Below are 20108 nucleotides of genomic sequence, written 5' to 3'. Positions count from 1 at the left end.
GTGCAATGATAATATGTGGAAAAGAGTCTTCGGTTAAATAAGTTTGAAAACTATTACATTCAATAGAGTGGTTGTTGTTTTTAAACTGCAGGAGCTTTTGTATTCTAACGGTAGGAACTCCATGAAAGCAAGTTTTTACCCTAGAAGGGATATGCCCCATCGACCTCATAACTGCACATTTCTAGACTGGACTTATTCCTCATTTGGAGTGTGGAGTAAAACCCATCACTTGGGCCACTGGTTTCTCAGAATGTAGAATGAACGGGGATAGAGAAGCTGCTTGTGCAGTTGTCAAACAGATCTACTCTAATGTGTTAAAGCCTCAAAGCAAATTAAAAAAAAAAAAAAAGGTCCATTTAACTGAGTTTGATTGCCTTTAGTGTTTAAAAAAAATAACATCCCCTTTACCTGATGCTTCTTCCCATTCTGTACTTTGCCAAAGCTGTTTCCATAGAACATGTCTTCATGCAAAAACAATAACATAACTTCTACCTCTATCTATTATAGTAGTTCTCAGTGGTGCAAGTTCACCCCTGTGTTTGGGAAATGTATTCGGATATTTCTGGTTGACTCAATGATTGGGTGTCACTACCGGCATTTAAGAGTTAGGATTAGGGGGAATTAAGAGCTTCTATCATGAATAAGGCAGTCCTGAAAAATAAAATGATCTCAGAAATTTACACAGGTGAAAATCTTGGAAATATATTTGGAAATAAAACTGAATTCAGCTTTAGATCTAAACATTATTTTTTTGGCATTTCTGCACCATTTTATTATAATTATACACTAAGAGTTCCAGAAATGTAAATACTGAAAAGAAAGGAAGCATAAATTTTGCTTTATTCAAAACTCTACCAAGTTTGCTGCTATTTCAGAAAATGATGCCACCAATAAATGATGCCACAACAGTACCACTCGTGGTACTGGATACAGATGGGAACAAGTCTATTTGTTATCAGTCAAATTCACAGTAATTGTATGTACTGTGTACTTCATCATGTCTTCTTCTAACATAGTCATGCCTGAGCACTTATACATATATTGAAATATATATTATTATACTTTGAATTATATTCCTTTAATCCTTTATATTTTGAGCTATTAGATATTTTTGAAACATTATGTATATGTGCATTACATTGTTTTTTTTTTTTTCATTCAGGATAGTAAAGGGGCATTATAAAATATTAGTTATAAAACAGGCACTGGCATGTTGGGTGAGGTTAGGGTGTTAAAAATGAAAAGAAAGACTTTTATGACTGGAAGAGAGAAGGTGAGGATTTTGGGTTTGACAGGATTAAAAACCACTAACGTAAAGATAACAATAATACCCTGGTTCACAAAAAGGGCAGGGGCAGAGAGGGTAGGGGAAAGGGAAGCATAAGCCTCTTTTTCACTCAGCTTTTAAGTTTCCATACTTCTGAGGAAACATACCTTTACTGTGTCTCAGTTTTTTCCATTTCATAGAACCCGAATGTCCTGAACTACCCCACTACCTACTGAAAGCAATTAAAATACTTGGACCTAAAAGGAACATTAATAAATAGCCACTGCTACCACAGCTCCCCATGAGCCTTCTGAACCTGCCAGCTTCCACAGAAATGAGGTCATCTTCATTCTCAGCCCTGATATAGAACTCTGTGGTATATATCACCCTTCACTGGCAGCAGAACCTTTCAGAAACACTTACCTCAGTAGTAGTTCCAACATCAGCAGATGGGCTGCATGTGCTGGTATCTGGAGGAGCAGTGCCTACACTGCTTCTCACTGGAGAACCAGGGACAGGCCCCGCCACGGTTTCTGCATAGGCTGATGAAGGACTGAGATTACCTCTCCTCTGAATCTTATTCCAGACCTTATTCATGATCTCAGTCAGTTCATAGAAAAGCTGCACCTGAGCAGAAGAAAAAGGGAAAACAAGCCTTTCAACTTCCAGTCACAATTGACTAAATTACTACATGTGAAAAAATTAAAACAAGTCCAGGGAAATAAGAATATATGAAATAAAAATCTATCAGTATATCACCAATCATGATATTATATCATGATCTGTAATCTATGATAATTATCTAATATATATATTATAATAACATATGATCATGAATATTTTATGATACTATGATTCAGATGAGATATACAAAGAACAATTCATACAGAAAGTTTACAATTTTAAGTATTTTATCGTGATTTGAATTTGAAGCAGATATAATGAATTTACTCATACTTGATGTTTGCCACATATTCAAACTTTGATATTTTATGAGCAATTTAATTTTTTTGGAAAAACAGTGTTAATACAGCAATAATGTTAATTAAACAGCTTATTATGAAAGAGTGGATTGCTTTTAATACACAACTAATAGAACACAAAGAAATGCCTCTCAAACAGAGGTATCAGAATTAGATGTCAAATGTATACTAGTAAATATGATTATTTAATTACGCATGAAATAATTACCATTCTTATTTCTAAATGTTTTCCACATTTAAATTCTCCCTACTTTTCTGAGGAATAAATCTGAAACAGGATTTCTCACCCAGTAAAATAAAGTGTAAAAGAATGACATAACATAGAATGGTAAAAGGAAAATGTTACATATAAGACTTTGCTATAGATAAAGAACATAAACTATTCAACCTACCATTCCCCTTAGATTTGTCATTCCAATATTCAGAGGAAAAAAATTGTTTAACTTGCACATTGTTTGACTAAGTTCTAAGATATTTACACAAGATTTCATAAATAAGCATTAATCACGGAATTTGTATGACAACATATTGCCATACACTGTATAAAACAAGTCCAAGGAAAAAAATGCAAACAAAATATATAAGCAAATCCACAGCTGGATACCATATTCTGCTTGCCATTAAAAAAAAAAAAAGGGTAAAATTCTCATATTTATAAGAAGTTTCAGCCCCAGGACACATCCAGATGATAAAGCTGGCTTCTTATGTGGGCAGAACAGATGCATAAAAACACTGTTGTCAACCCTTATTTGATATAAAACAGTACTTAGGTTACAGTTTTCTCCTGCTTTTTGTGTGATGAAGTCTCAAATCTCAGGTTATAGCTCTTTTTGCTTAAAAAAAAACATCTAATGGCTAGAGATCTTACAAAACACCTCTTAGAAAAATTTTAGTTCAAATTCTTTTGTCTTTCATAATCAAGAATGAGTTCTCCCTAAAAAGAAACAATTTTATTGCAAACCATATTTTGAAAAAAGATTTACTTCTTCTTAAACAATTAAAACTGACAAATAAGGAAAGCATACACCAAAGAAAACAACTTCTAGATACTTCTAAGGGCATAAAGTTAATTTATTTAAGAGAACTGATGCTTTTATTGTCACTATTTCTTATTTCCTTTAACTGTTACCCTTCAATAATTATGTATGAATGGCACTAAGTATGTGCATAATTAATGTGCCAAGCAAACACAGACATAAACTATAAACATATTTTTATTTTCAAAGGAGAAAGTTACTATCACAGAATTCAGACTTGCCAAATTCAAAGGTTTTAAAAAAATAAAAAAATATGAAGATAAATATTCAATTCTTATCCTTCAAGCTGTACTGAAAACTGCCAATGAAAGCTATCACTACCCCCCTATTAAAATGTCTAAAATCAGAAAGCCTAACCATAACAATATTGGCAAAGATGAAACTCTCATTTACTGCTGATCAGAATGCAAAATGTAGAATAGTTTGGTGGTTTCTGAAAAAGACATACATCTACCATAGGATCCAGCCATTGCACTCTTGTTTCCCCAAGAAAAATGAAAGTCTATATCCACACAAAGACAGAACACAAACGTTCATAGCAGTTTTTCTGTAATAATCCACAAATGGAAAAAAATCTCAAATCTTCACCAGTAAGGGGACAAATAATATGTAGTATATGCATGCAACAGAATATCTATCAATAAAAAGAAATCAACTATGGATTCATGAAAAACCTGACCTAACCTGAAAATAATTATGCTGAATGAAAGAAGCTAGGTTAAAAAAAAAAAAAAAAAAAAAAAAGGAGAGACACAGAATACAACTGTATGATTCTATTTATACAAAATCTTAGCAAATGACAAGTATCCATAATGACAGAATTACTGGCTGCCTGGGATGGGGTAAGAAGTAAAATGGAGGATTATGAAGTGGCACAAAGAAACTTTTGAGGATGATGGATGTATGCATTATCTTGATTCTGAGAATGGTTTCATGGGTGTACATATGTCAAATATCCTAGCATTAATTTAAACATGTGCAGTTCATTGGATGTAAGTATATCCCAATAAAACTTTAAAACTTTCTTAAAGATGAGCACCATGTGAGGCAGCTTTATATACACTATGTATGAAGATGACTGAATATCAATAATATCTTGTGTATCGAATCCCTAATGAATACCAAAAATGTAATGTTTCACTGTTTAAAACTTAATTTCACATCTATTTTCTCATTTACTCTATAAATAATCACATAGGAGATTTACTTGGATTGGAGAGGCTGAGAGAAGCCTCAAGCCGATACATTTCTAAAGAAGAGACATGATTTAAGTGGATGCAAAAAGCCACTGCAGTCTTAAGAATAGTAAGAGCAATAGCCAAGTGCAGGAGATGATGTAGGGGCATCGAAAGGCTCTATCCAGTTAGCGAAGAAGGACTTGTTTTGCAAGGTATTAGGAGAGAGAAGAGTAATCATAAAGGTAGGTAGAAGAAAACCATGGGTATACAATTTCAATGGAAATCAAGCAAGAGAATGGAATTTCAACAAGTGATTACTACTCCATGTTGAACACCAAAGAGCTCTAAGTGAATATATATTTTAAAAGGCTAGCTCATTTGGTATGCAGGTTATCACTAATCATTAAAACTCAATTTCAAGGGGCGCCTGGGTGGTGCAGTCGGTTAAGCGTCCGACTTCAGCCAGGTCACGATCTCGCGGTCCGTGAGTTCGAGCCCCGCGTCAGGCTCTGCGCTGATGGCTCGGAGCCTGGAGCCTGTTTCCGATTCTGTGTCTCCCTCTCTGTCTGCCCCTCCCCCGTTCATGCTCTGTCTCTCTCTGTCCCAAAAATAAAATAAAAAACATTGAAAAAAAAAAAATTTAAAAAAAAAAAAAAAAAACTCAATTTCAAAAAAGAGAAAAGACTTTTGTCAAAAACTTAAAAACAAGCAAACAAAAAAAAAGCCTTTGCATATAAAGCATAATCCTTACCCAGTCTAATTTTGCATAAAGATAAAAATAAAAATCGGGGGACTCAGAAAAATTAAAAATGAGTGGTACAAAAAATACAAATCTAGTTTTGTCTAAACTCAATGGTGTACTCTTAGACAGTAATGCCAAATTCTACTTCCTTACTGAAAACTGAACATAACTTAGCAATAAAAACTATGAATAAACAGGATAAAAAAGGAGCATAAAACCTATTCTTCCTCTAGTTTCACATACCTAAAACCCAAAATGGCAAAGATGGTTTTATGTTCCTGGAAATGCCTTATAGAAAGATGAAATATATCAATTTATTGGCTAAGGGAAAACTGAAACTCTATTATATTAAAAAGAGAATTCTACAGGCTCCTTTAATTTTAGAATAAACATAATTTTTAAGGTTAAAGAGAACAGTGACTAAACACATTAAAGAGAATTGGGTAACTTTGGTAAAACAGTTAAGATAAAGGCGCAAGGGTTAATGAAAATCATCCCTAGGAACAAAAACTCTCATTATTCAACTGTGTTAAATACTTATAGTGTCGAAGGCCCTTGAATGGCAATGAGTTCTAGGAACTGACATAGTAGTTTAGTTCACCATAGTTGATACAGAGACCCACAATAATGCCTAATATGACAATGAATTTATCCTGGGTCTGCCCTACATACAGAGTTGCACACTATATTTTCAAGTACAGTGGGGTGCCTGAGTGGCTCAGTTGGTTGAGTGTTTGACTTCAGCTCAGGTCATGGTTTCACGGTTCAGGAGTTGAATCCTACATCGGGCTCTGTGCTGGCAGCTGGAGCCTGAAGCCTGCTTCGGACTCTGTGTCTCCTCTCTCTACCCCACCCCAGCTCGCATGCTGTCTCTGTCTCTCTCAAAAATAAACAAACATTAAAAATAAATGATTGAATGAATGAATAAATAAATGAATGAATGAATGAAATACATCAACTACCTGCAGGCTTTGTATCTAAGCAATAATAAATCAAATTAATTAATATACCAGTGTCAAAACTTCTGATATGACTCTAATGGATAAACAAAAAATATGATATTTAAGAAGAAATTATTTCCTTAAAATGGAATCAAGAATCTTATACACTGGCTACAATGTATAAAAGCTTCTGATAGTATATGCAAAATTTAGTGGATATACACATTGTTCTAGGGAACAGGCTCATAGCTTTTGTTGGATTCTCAAAGAGGTCCATGACACACAAAAAAAAGGACTCAAGAAGCACTATCCTTTCCAAACACAAAAAACCAAACAGATGGAATAACCATTCACAAAAAAGGCGGTGTTATATTGAGTCATTAATTTTAAAAATAAAAATCATAAATGAAATTTTAGGATACACATGGATGTCTGTATTTTAGGGGCCCATTATACTCTTTTTATAAGGCAGGATACCCAGAAAATAAAAAAAAGACCTAGAGATAATATTTCATCAAGAAAGATTGAACATTTTTGGTAACAGATGCCATACAGGCAAATAACTACATTACAAATTCAGGGTTTGTATTCATAGTGCCTAAGGGAAGCTCTTGGAATTGCTAAGAAATTTAACAGAAAAACTGTGTAAATGATATGAATTATCAATTAGTAAAACAAATTCATTGACCAATAAACATTTAAAAACTGCTCAACCTTATTAATAATCAGGAAAATACAAACTAATGTAAACGATTTGAATTGCCAATTCACAAAAGAGCAAACTCAATGGCCAAGAAACATTTAAAAAGATGATCACAAAACATAAGAGACTCTTAAGAACTGAGAGAAAACTGAGGGTTGATGGGGGGGTAGGAGGGAGGGGAGTGTGGGTGTGGGGTATTGAGGAGTGCACCTGATGGGATGAGCACTGGGTGTTGTATGGAAACCAACTTGACAATAAATTTCATATTAAAAAAAAAAAAGATCAAACATCTGGTTTCATTTCCCTTCAGTATGAGGGACTTCCTTTAGGATTTCTTGTAGTGCAGTTCTACAGGTGATAGATTCTTTTATGTGAAAATGTCTTTATTTAATATTTATTCATACACATGTATTTTTTTTTAAATTTAGAATTCTGGGTTGAGAAGCTGTATTTTTTCCCCATTTAAAGATGTTATATTCTTCTGCTCTCTATACTCAGAAGAAGTGAGCTAATAATCAAATTTTGGTTGTCTTGTATGTAATGTGTCATTTCTGTAAAGACACTTTCAAGATTTGCTCTTTATCTGTGGATTTCAACAGATGCATTAAGAAAGGCATGGCCTTCTCATGTTGTATGGGCCAAGGGCAGGCCACCCCATGATGAGCCGAGCCACTTTGGCATGAAGATTATTTTAAATTAAATAACAATCAAAAAAAGCAATGCCAGCAGATTCACGAAAAGCTCTCTGCCTCCCCCACAACTGCCTCAAAGAATTTAGGTAGAGGACCTGCACTAGGAAGAGAATTATCACCACAAAGAACTACATTATGATATGAACTAGACATGGTAGATAGGGAGGAACCTATCAAGGCCTGTTTGATCAAAGTCCTCTAAGTCCCATGGTTTCTAAGTGGCCCAGCAAACATTAGCTTACTAGACAATTACTCTTTATCATCTTCCTATAAATTGCATTCATTTTCTCTGAAGTCCCAGACTTTCTCCTTAGTCCAAAATGGTATATTTAACTCATTTTGCCTGTCATGAGAATTTCCATGTCTGTGTGGATTCCCCATATTTACACTGTTAGATTTTATTTTCTCCTGTTAATCTGTCTCATGTCAACTTGATTCTTCGTCCACCAGAAGGACCTTGAGGAGACAGGACATTCTCACTCCCCCACAGTGTGTTTATCTTATTCATCCTTGTTCTCCTCATTTCTGGTTGGGGTATGTATTATATGTAGTATTGGGCTTGTAGTACTCAGTATTATTCTGCATTTGGGGAGAAAAATCAAGCCATCTTTTGTAATTGTGAAAATCCAGAGGGAGTCTGGAAGCCTATGCTAGAGCAACCACTCATAAGAGAGAGGTTTATCTGGAATCTCATGTTTTTATCATTAAAATTTAGGTTATAAAACAGTATCAACTCTTTACCAAACCTCTGAATACATAATGATTCTTCAAAGTGTTACACTGTTTTGTGGCTTCCTAGCCCTTTGGAAGACTGCTACATTCTACCAGAGATACTCATAACAATTTACAAAGAGGGTATCACATTTTGTATTGGAGTCAATCTAAAAACTAACACAGTTGGCATTCCTATAATATTTCAGAATTTACAAGGTATTTTCACATATTTCATAAATATCTGAAACTTCCCAACAACCTTGTGATCAGCTTTGGTTATAGAAGCTGATAACAATTAAACAGAGCTGGTTTATGAGGACTTACCAAGAAGATAAAGTTGGAATTAAATGAAAAGATAAGAATTATCACATTTTGGGTAAAGGCATTCTTGAGGCATGAGGTTCACTCAGCCTTGGTTTAATTCTCAAAAAAAAAAAAAAAAAGATCTTGGTATTTGGGGAGCAGCAAGGAGGCCTTGGGAGCCAGGTGATGGAGGTTTAAGGACAAAGAGAGTGAGCAGGCATGAGAAAGAAATACCAGACCAAAACCTATGTGATGACTTTGCTTAGAACCAGTTTATATTTAAAAACAACAACAAGGGGCGCCTGGGTGGCGCAGTCGGTTAAGCGTCCGACTTCAGCCAGGTCACGATCTCGCGGTCCGTGAGCTCGAGCCCCGCGTCAGGCTCTGGGCTGATGGCTCGGAGCCTGGAGCCTGTTTCTGATTCTGTGTCTCCCTCTCTCTCTGCCCCTCCCCCGTTCATGCTCTGTCTCTCTCTGTCCCAAAAATAAATAAAAAACGTTGAAAAAAAAAAGAAAAAAAAATAATTTAAAAAAAAAATAATAATAAATAAATAAATAAAAACAACAACAAAACCTGACCTCTGTTCCAAACAAAGTGGATATCTGATAAAGATATTCGAGAGTTCGGACTTGAGCGACAACATGACATTTAATAAGATTCCACAGAAATCACAATACTCTTCAGAATCTCAAAGTAAAAGAAGTATTTAAAAAAAAAAAAAGATTCAAAATAATATATTTCCAGGCTAAAACACTAATAGCAATAGAATTTATTCTCAGCTAGGATGGCTATGGATGTCCAGAACATGTAGAGTAGTACAATCCTCTCAAGGCTATAATGACTTTCATAAGTTCCTAAAGTAGAAGGTCTCTGATGGGCAACTCCAAGTAGTAGCTGGATGTCTATCATACAGAGATTAAACTACTATTAAACTATGAATATAAAAAATTTTTCTATTTTTTCCTTAAGTTTCTTCATATCCTTTTGGAATTTGTTGTTACAATCATTCCCTCCTCATTCCCACTCCCTTCTCCAGGCAATGAGGAATCTGTCACAATATAGTAGTCTGCATATTCTAATGTTTTATATAGTTGTAATTATACAGTAAGTACTCTTTATCTGACTTTCTTCACTTGGTGTAGAGATTACAATATTCATCCATTATGTTGCATTTTATCAATAATTCAGATCTTTGATGACTGACTAGTATATTATACAGATAGATCATAATTTGTTTAATTACCGTTTAATTATTTATGAACAGTTGAGTTGTGATCAGTTTGGGGCTATACAAATAAGCTGCCAAATACATCCACATAAAAGTCTCTGCATAGCCATATATTTGCGTTTCTCTAAGGAAAAACTTAGGGAGGAATGGCTGTGTCACATGGTAAGCGCATGTCATACTTTTTCAGGAATTTCCAACTTATTTCCAAAGTTGTATAATTTTTACATTCCCACCAACAGTATACAAAGAGTTCTAGATGGTTCACAATGCTCATTTTTATTTCAGCCAATCTAATTGGTGTATAGTGGGTTGTCTTCATTTCACATTTTATTTTTCCTAATGAATAATGATGATATGCATCTTTTCATGTGCTTACTGACCAATAACATCTTGAGTGGTGAAAGTCTGTTCAAATCTTACTCCCATTATATCAACTGTTCTTTGTCATCACATTAACAACTAGAAAGCGTTCTTTAAATATCTTCCATAACATGGGACACCTGGGTGGCTCAGTTGGTTAAGCGTCTGATTCTTGGTTTCGGTTCAGGTCATGATCTCACAGTTCGTGGGTTCTAGCCCCGTGTATGGCCCCACACTGTTAGTATAGAGCCTGCTTGAGATTCTCTTTCTCTCTCTGCCCCTTCCCTGCTCATGTGCTTGTTCACTCACTCTCTCTTTCTCTCTCTCTCTCAAAATAAACAAATAAACTTTAAAGAAATATTTTGCATAATAGTTTGATGAATATTTTACAAATACTTTCTCTTAGTGTTTGGCTTTCTGCTCTGTTACCAAGTCTTTCAAAGAGAAAATGTTTTAAACTTGATTATGCCCAATATCAAAATCAATTTTGCCCTTTGAACAATACTGACTCATCCAATCTGTGAACAGGTGTATGTCTCCAGTTAGGTGGTAAGTTGTCCCAGCAATGCTTTCCGGTTTTTACAGCAAAGGTCTTGGATATCTTTAGATTCATTTGTTTATGTTTCTGGAAACCAGTATAAATGGAAGGGATTCACTCAACCTTCCAATTGTTTGCTGCTAATATATATTAATAAATGGCTTTTTATATATTACTATTGTCTCCTGCAACCTTGATAATTTTATTAGTTCTAGTAATAGTTGCTTAATTCCTCTAGGATTTTAAAAAAATTTTGTCAGATACAAACAGAGTTTTACTTCTTTTCTTATCTTTATGCCTTTTGATTTCCTTTGGTTTACTGGAATGGCTACAACATCCAGGATGATATACAACAGGTGGTGAAAGCCCACATTCTGGGCTTTTTTCTGATTTTAGTTGAAAACAATTCAGTCTGATATTAAGTATGATGTTTGATTTACTACATATGTCCTTTACAGTTTTGAAAAATTCTTTAATATTAATTCTTTAATATTCTTTAATATTAAATTCTTATTTAATATTCTCAATTTGCTGAGAGTTTTAATCATAAATGGTTGGTTAAATTTTGTCAAATTTTTTACCTGCTTCTAACATAAATTATCATATGATTTTTCTCAACTGTTACTGATATGGTGAATTATACCAAATGATTTTTGAATATTAAAGCATCCTACTTTGTCATAATGTATTAACTTTTTTTATATACTGCTACAACGATTTGCTAATATTTGTTTAAGAATTTTACATCTATTTTCATGAGGGATTTCTAATCCCTTCTTTTTCAGGATTTGATAACAGAATTATGCTGGCTTTGGGGTGCCTGAATGGTTCAGTTGGTTGAGCGTCTGACTCTTGACTGCAGCTCAGGTCATGATTTCATGGTTCATGGGATTGAGCCCCAAATTGTGTTCCGAGCTGACAGTATGGAGCCTGCTTGGAAGTCTCTTTCTCTCTCTCTGCCCCACCCTCCCCTGCTTGTGCTCTCTTTCTCTCTCTCTCAAAATAAATAAATAAACATTAAAATAAAATGTATAAAAAATATACACTGGCTTCATAAAACAAGTTGAGAAGGAATCCTCCATTCTCTATCCCTGAAAAAAGATTTATAAAACTTTTCTATTTTTTCCCTTGACTGTTTGACAGAATTCACCCATTGGGGCCTGAAACGGTCTTTATAAACTTGTTCTGATATCACAATTTCTATTAGAGATATATAAGGATATTCAGATTTTCTATTTCTTCTTGTATTATTTTTTGATCAGTTATTTTTTAGTCAAAATTTCTATTTCACCTGTATTGTTACACTTGCTGGCATAAAGTTGTCCATATTCTATTATGCTTTTAAAGTCTGTAGGATCTGTGTGATAAACCTCCTCCTTCATTCCCAATATTGGTAATTTGTAGTTTATCTTTCTTATATTGTAACAGTCGTCTCTCCTCTTATCTTTATTATTTTCTTCCTTTCACTTATTTGGGTTTATCTTATTCTTTTCTTAGCTTTCTGAAGTGGAACCGTAAGTGAATGACTTAGGGTCTTTATTTCTAATGTTAATATCTAAAATTATGTTTTCCCCTGAAGAGTACTTTACTATATCCACCTTTTTTATTGTCACTCAACCAAAATATGTTCTTATTTCCAAGTGATTTTTGTCTTTGATTCACAGATTATTTAGAAGCATGTTTATTGTACAGTTTTCTAGATAATTACTGATTTCTAATATATTTTGACTGTGATAATATACAGTACTTTACTTTGATCTCTTAAACAAAATGAGAGAATGTACACCTGAAAAAAAATGTTCATTCCATGGTTGTTCAATATGGTGTTCTATAAATGTCAATTAGATAAGGCAAGTTGGTAGGGTATTTCATACTTTACCTCCAATTATTTTTTTATTTTTATCTGTTTGTTTTATCAATCACTGAGAAAGATGTTATAAAACTTTCCTACTATGTCTGTGGTCAATTTTTTTCATCTTCTATATCTCCATATTATTATTTTTCATCTAGTTGTTTTATAATTGCTGAGGGAGGTGACAAAAAAGTTCCTACTACAGAGTACTGAATAGAATCATCCATTTTTTCCCTTTAATTCTGTCCATTTTAGTTTCATATCCTTATTTATCTCTGGTAATACCCTTTTTCGTTATGTTTATTTGATATTAAAATAAGCAAATCCAGCCGTACTCTGCTGTTTGTATGGTATATTTTTCCTATGCATTTATTTATATTGTATCCATTTTTTTATATTTCAAGTGCTTTGGTTTTAAGCAATATATAATGGAATCTTGCTGTTTTCCCCACTCTGTCAATCTTTGCCTTTTAATAGGAGTAAACATTAAAGGGACAGTAAATATTTTTTTGTTAAAGGAGCAGATAGTAAATATTCTAGGCTTTGTGAGCCATGCTGTTTTCTGGTGCTCCTACTTACTTCTGCAGAACAGCAACCTCAGACAAAATGTAAAAAATGGGTTTTTGGCCTGCAGGCTTTAGTTTGCTAACTCATGGTCTAAATACTCCTAGTTAACATCATTAACATTTAATATAATCATTGGTAAGAATATCTTAGCCCTACCATTTTACTGTTTTCTGTTTCTACCCTCTGTTTTTAAACTCGTGTTACCATTTCTTGACTTGTTTAGATTATTTGAATTTTTTTTTTTTTTGGTATTTCATTTTAATATGTCTATTGGCTTTGGGGGCTGTCTCTTGGTAGTTTTGCATTTTATTTTTAGTACTTATTTTAGGAGATTATAATATATGTTGAAAAACTTTCAGAGTCTAGTCAGAATTTACATTGTGCCACTTCACATGATATTTAGAAATCTGGCAACCATTAGGTCCCTTAATTCATCTTCCACTAACCACGCAGGGAGAAGAGGAGAAGGAAGGAGGATGGTATCAGTAAGGAGGCTCTATAAAATATGAAATAATATTTGGACCCGCTCTAAAAAACACACTCTAAAATTGGCTTAATTAGTGGTTTGTAATCACTAATGCTGAGAGAAACTTAGATTAACATTGACCTGTCAGAATCAACACCTATCTAAAAAGAGTTATTTCAAAATATAATTTCAAATAGTATTCAACACTGACTATCTATGTAGAAAGTATATCACAGTCTGCTTGAGGTGAAAGAAACAAATTATCTGTATGCAATATTAGTAATTTGTAGACATCGGGGGTTGGAATTCACATGAAATTGTAACACGACAGATTTCAGTATGTTTGGCCTACAGCAACTAAAATGTTACAGGATTAGCAAAATATATTTCTTAAGTACTAAACAATGCTTTTAATAAAATATTACATGTTGAGCAAAAGAAGTCCTGGGTGAGAATCTGGCTGAAAATTATATTTGATCACTTTAACAGTCTCTTCCAGTCTGATAATAAAGTAGTTCTTCAGCTTTAAACACTTCACATCTGCAACTGATTTCATTCTTTCAGCCAAAAGATGCATTTATGCTGCCACCATTACATTTTCAGAAGAGTTTAAATTACAAAACGTGAGAGAGCTTCAAAGCAATACTTAATCTAACCATTCTGATCTTGATGACTCTGTTAAAAATAACTTAGGACACGAAACAGAAGAGAAATCCTTCTCAAAATTGATAACAATTGTTCTTAAATCACATTATTTTAAATTTCCTTTCATAAATCAAATATACTAACCTGAGGATTTGAGCATTTTATCTGAAGTGACTCTAGGTCAACATGGAGACAGACAACAAATGAATGCCTTGTATCAGGTCCTGTAGCAAGTAGTTTTTGAGATGTAACAGCTAGAGTAGAGGTACAACCCATAGGTTCCACTAGGCAAAGTGTCACTTGTTTTCCAAAAAGGGTATACATGCTGAAATGATGCAAGCTGATAGTCCAAGGAAAAGCATTACCTGATAATAAGAACAAAAGGCAGTAGAGAAGCACACATATAAAATATAGTTGCTGCTTGATAGTAAAGGGTCTATTGTCTATTTTTGAAATGTGAAACATTTACTATAGCATCAAGAAAGCAAATATACTATCCCAGAGACAAATGTGGTAAATAATTTAACTGCTATTTAAAAGTAACCTTTGATAAATGTTAACATTTGCATTTATTATAACACTACTGTAACAATAATTATATACATTATACAACATGCAGAAATAGCAACACACTACTATATCAGTAATTATATATATTATAAAACATGTAGAAATAGAACTTAAGGAAATGAGATACAGATATAAATAGAAGTTCTGACTTCCTCTTCTTTCATCCTAGTGGATTGCATTGTGCAATTGCTGGGGATGTATTCATTTTACCTTGGAGACCACAGAAAATGTGTTCTATCGGGAAAATACAATGATTTTTGCATGGAGTGAAGGTGACCACAGATCTAGCTGAGGAATAAGAGAGGAAAAGAATAATCTATTATGGTCTCTTGGACTACCTGTACCAGAATCAGGTGTATCCTTATATAAGCCACAGATTCCTGATTTTTAATTTGGACTTAATCAGAATATCTGGGGGTAAGACCCAGGATGCAGTTGGTATCTTCATTCTTATGTATAATATGTTATTTTTAAGTAAAATTATACTTGAGAAAAAATAAGCACTCATAAATTTCAGGAGTAAAAGCAAAATTCCTTTTCTTCTTTTATTTTTTTTATTAATGTACCAGAGATTGATATAAATTATGAGATAAAACCATTTTTTAATGCAGCTATAAAGTACTTTGTGAAATGACTTTTAACCGTATACTTTGTATTGGAATATTTATTAACACTTATTCTTTAGATGTCAACTGATGCAAATTAGATTACTATGACATAGTGTTGACTTTGCAATTCTACTAGCACTTGTATGTGTAGATATTGTAGACATCTTTTTAAGTAGCCAAATTATTTTTAATAAATTGAAAATACTTAATTTCTAATTAGAGAGTTACTAGTACCCCACTGAAGATAAATTAGGAAATAAAGAAGAAAAATCAAAATCAGTCATAAACTAGAAAATATAAAGAAGGAAAGTTAAAACCAGTCAAAATGAAACATACTAATGCCTCAATAAAGATAAATTAGAAAATAAATAAAAAAGAAAAATTGAAACTAGTCAAAACCCTGCTGCTCCAAATAACTATTAACATAGTTTTATTTCCTTCTTGTTTTTTCTCCGTTGTGCTGGATATGCCCACACAGAGCCAGGGTCACACTATATTTTTAGATTCAGGTTATTTTCCAATGCTTAATTACTAACTGAATCATTTATATTTAAATTCCATATATATGGGGTATTTATTTATATGTAATATAAATAAGCATTTAAACTATAAATGGTGATATTAAGTATATTCAGATTCTTACAAGTTTGAACACTCAAAATACCTTGACCAAATATAGCTCATAAGATTAAAACTAGAATCTTTGAAATTGAGCCTTGGATAATAGAATAAATCTAGCTACACAGGAGGCCACAATAACTTGACTGGTAACAATGAAAACTGCATAATAATGTGTGGTCAGCACTGTGGTACTGTGCCTGTCTTAAGACTTAAAATATTTGCCCCCAAGAAAGAATGACAAACTTTAAATCATCTGTAACTAATTCTAAAATTATTTTAAAACCTACACAAAGTGCTATGCTATTTACAAAATAAATACTTTGCCAAATTTGTCTTAAAACATTCTGGAATGATTTCAGGTCACATATTTTAAAACTGGTAGTGAGCTATATATAGTTTCTCAAATTTTATGATACCCAAGAAATGTTAAATGGTAGTTATGTTGGATGAAGAGCACCACATTTAAATGTTAAATTAAGAATGAAAATCCCAAATGACATTAGTACTATCTCATATGTGTCTCTGCTTCTTCTTTGGAATGAGACCAATAATTGAAATTTGGTATATCATATTCTAAGTCTTAAACAGAACCTTTAAAACAATAGTTTATGCCCATTTATTTAGTATGCAGATTGTCTTTTTAAAAAGTACACTCTACCTAGAAGATGAGATCTTAACATGTACGGACAAAAATTCCTACAATTAATCATTCTGAAAAAATTATCAAAACAACAAATCGTTAGCTGCAAAAATATTCCTTTTACACGCACATGCACACAAAATAAAAACACCTTATCATTTATAACACTGGGAATATAATGTTCTAGGGTATCCCTAAAATATGCTCAGACATCCACAAATGACATTCCAGAATCATTCATTATTCTGAGACCTTCAAGACTAGTATTTTACTTGAACTGTAAAGTTCTAATGCTGTAACATGTTTTCTTTTAGATAAACTATTGATGGAAGAATTCACAAGTTTTCAAAGTATCTAAAAGTAGAAAGAAAACTAAAAACAAAAAAATTGGTAATGCCATTTTGTGTGAATTTGTAAAAACACTGTTTTTGACAGAGAAAAAGATATCAATAAAATAATTTTCAAGAAAATGACAAATATACAATGATGTGACTCATATTAAATAATCTGAAAGAGCATAATATAACTGGGCTATGGGGAAAAGTAAATATATAAAGAAAATTCGGTAAGACTGTGTGTTACATGTGTCAACAATGGGGAAGGGGCACTGGACTTCATTAGACAATATTAAGTTACAACTGAGAGAAATTTTAAAAATTATCAGTGTGGATTTCCTTACATTGTATCACATGATGATTTCACACATATTAGAAACAGAAGATAAAAAACAGGTTAAGGTAACATGGAAAATTACATATATATTACACACACACTCAAAAATTCCTATTATCAATGTTGGGGTCAGTAAACAGTGACTAATTATCAGACCCTCATCACGTGATTATTAAATTTACTTTCTGATCTTGAATCTTGGTGGGTAATGATCAATAATCTGAAAGGTCTTTCCCTTTCTAAAGATGCTCTACTAGACTACAGGAACTTAGTCTTAGACTACTGTACATACTTAGTTAGGATCAAGGTGAATCACTTTACTAACATTAATATGGCACATAAAAGTAGGTCAATACTGGAGATACTCTCATTTTTCTTTTTTTAATCTTAGTCACTAAATGTCTTTATAAGCAAACAACAAAAACGTCTTCTAATTTGTTTCCGTTATGTCCCACAATTCAGCATGACTCAAGCAGGTTTTTATTTCAAATATGAATTGATAATAACAGAAATATTTTATTATCTAATGTGAGGTTAACACTTTGGAGGAAGATACACTTTATTCTACATACACAAATGAGCCAAATCTGCTGCCATTGTTTTCCCAAACCACTTAGCACTTGACTGATTTAAGACAGTTAATATAAAGGGTTCTTTAATTCTAAGTGATGTTAATTTAAATAATGAATATAACAAATTTTCCTGGCAGAGAGCAGCCAAAATGTCTATAAAACAGGTAAAATGAAAAAGAGTAACCTATAGATTTATTTGCTCTGCAGCCAAGAATTCTACATTTGGAACTTATATAACTCAACACAAAAAAACCAAATAATTGACAATTAAATGGGCAGAGGACCTGAACAGATATTATTCTAAAAGACATACAAATGATCATACGTATGTGAAAAAATACTCAATATCACTAATTACAGGAAAATGCAAATCAGAACCACAAAGAGATACCATCTCACACCAGTAAGAATGGCTAATATCCAAACAGCAGGAAATAACAAGTACTGGTGAAGATGTGGAGAAAAGGGAACACTTGTGCGCCCTTGTTGGGAATGCAAACTGGTGTAGCCACTATAAAGAACAGTATGGAAATTCCTCAAAAAATTAAAATGAGTTAACATATGATCCAGGAATTCCACTGTTGGTTATTTACTCAAAGAAACAAAAGCGCTAATTTGAAAAGATATATGAATACCTATACTTATTTCAGCACTATTTAAAACAGATAAGATATTCAAACACATTCTGAAAGAAAAACAAACACACGTTCTCTTTTTACTCCCTTCTCCACATTTTATATATATGTTGTAATATTTACATCTTTTTATTCATAATGTTCTCTAATTATGGCCATTACTTTTCCAGTTAAAGAAGTCTATTTAAAGTTTCTTGTAAGGCTGGTTTCGTGGTGATAAACTCCTGTATCTTTTGTTTGTCTTGGAAACTCTCTCCTTCAAATATGAATGATAATCTTGACATAATTTTCCACGTTTGAACTTAAATGACAATCATATTAACATAGACGATTTACTTAGGATGTTATATAAGAACCTCATGGTAACAAGAAACCCAAAACCTATGATACACAAAGAAAATAAAGAGACAGAAAGACAAACATAGCACAACAGATATGCATCATTCACAAAGGAGAGGAAGAAGAAAGGAACAAAGAACTACAAAAACCACCAGAAAACAAAATTTTTAAATGGCAGTAAGTAAGTTCATACCTATCAATAATTACTTTAAATGTAAATAGTCTAACTGCTCCAAGCAAAAGACATACTGCAACGGAATGAATAAAAATCAATACTCATCTACATGCTGCCAACAAAAGATTCACCTCGGACCTAAGACACATACAGAATGAAAGTGAAGGGATGGAAAAACATCCACTATGTAAATGGAAGAAAAAAAGTCAAGGTAGCAATACTTGTGTCAAACAAAACAGACTTTAAAACAAAGACTGTAACAAGACAATAAGGGCATTGCATAATGACAAAGATATCAATCCAAAAAAAAAAAAAGACATATACCAATTGTAGGGACTCAAGCAACAATGGGACACCTAAATATATTAAGCAAATATTAACAGACATAAAGAGAGAAATTTATGGTAATAATAGTAGAGGACACTCCACTTATACCAATGTATAGATAACCCAGATAGAAAATCACTAAGGAAACAATGGCTTTGAATGACACAATGGACCAGATGGATATAACAGAAATATACAGAACGCCCCATCCAAAACCAACAGAATATTGCATTCTTTGCAACTGAACATGAAACACTCTCCAAAAAATCACATTATAGGCCATAAAACAAGCATCAATAAATTTAAGAAGAATGAAATGAGAATGGGAAGCAGGAGACAGATGCACAGCTTTCAGTAACTGAAAACAACCACCTCCTCAGAGAGACGAAGGCATTCATGCAAAGCGCAAGTGTAGGTAGGTGTTGTCCCTAACTGTATCCTTACAAAAAAGGAGATGCACATTTCTAAATGCATTTCATGAAAGCCTTTTGTATATATAGCTTGTGTTTTGCTACTACATGTAAACATCATGATTAGCAAATAAAAATACTTTTATAAATGCTTTCAAAACAAAAGACTGAAATTATACCATGTATCTTTTCTGATAACTATATGAAACAAAAAATAAATCACATGAAAAAAAGTGTAAAAAACACAAACAAATGGAGATGAAACAACATGATACTAAACAACCAATTGGTCAACAAAGCAATCAAATAAGAAATAAAAAAAT

The 20108-nt window shown here is 32.9% G+C and overlaps 1 protein-coding gene across 11 annotated transcripts in view; it reads right to left on the bottom strand.

Annotated features, from left to right (window-relative positions):
• VPS13B (vacuolar protein sorting 13 homolog B) overlaps nucleotides 1-20108 on the bottom strand; it is an 805543-nt gene that overhangs the window by 361005 nt on the left and 424430 nt on the right. For 10 of the 11 annotated variants that reach the window (XR_009253621.1, XM_058699594.1, XM_058699595.1 and 7 more), the window contains 2 exons: nucleotides 14361-14581; nucleotides 1691-1894 (listed from right to left, as the gene is read on the bottom strand). Coding sequence is in view for 10 of the 11 variants with exons in the window: in XM_058699594.1 (XP_058555577.1) it covers nucleotides 1691-1894; nucleotides 14361-14581 (425 nt within the window). In the remaining variant the exon portion in view is untranslated. Of the gene's footprint in view, nucleotides 1-1690; nucleotides 1895-14360; nucleotides 14582-20108 lie in introns of those variants that run through there. The other variant, XM_058699597.1, reaches the window with a different exon arrangement.

The sequence above is a fragment of the Neofelis nebulosa genome, chromosome 14, assembly GCF_028018385.1.
Source record: "Neofelis nebulosa isolate mNeoNeb1 chromosome 14, mNeoNeb1.pri, whole genome shotgun sequence".
Classification (NCBI taxonomy): domain Eukaryota; kingdom Metazoa; phylum Chordata; class Mammalia; order Carnivora; family Felidae; genus Neofelis; species Neofelis nebulosa.
This window is presented reverse-complemented; position numbering and strand designations above follow the sequence as displayed.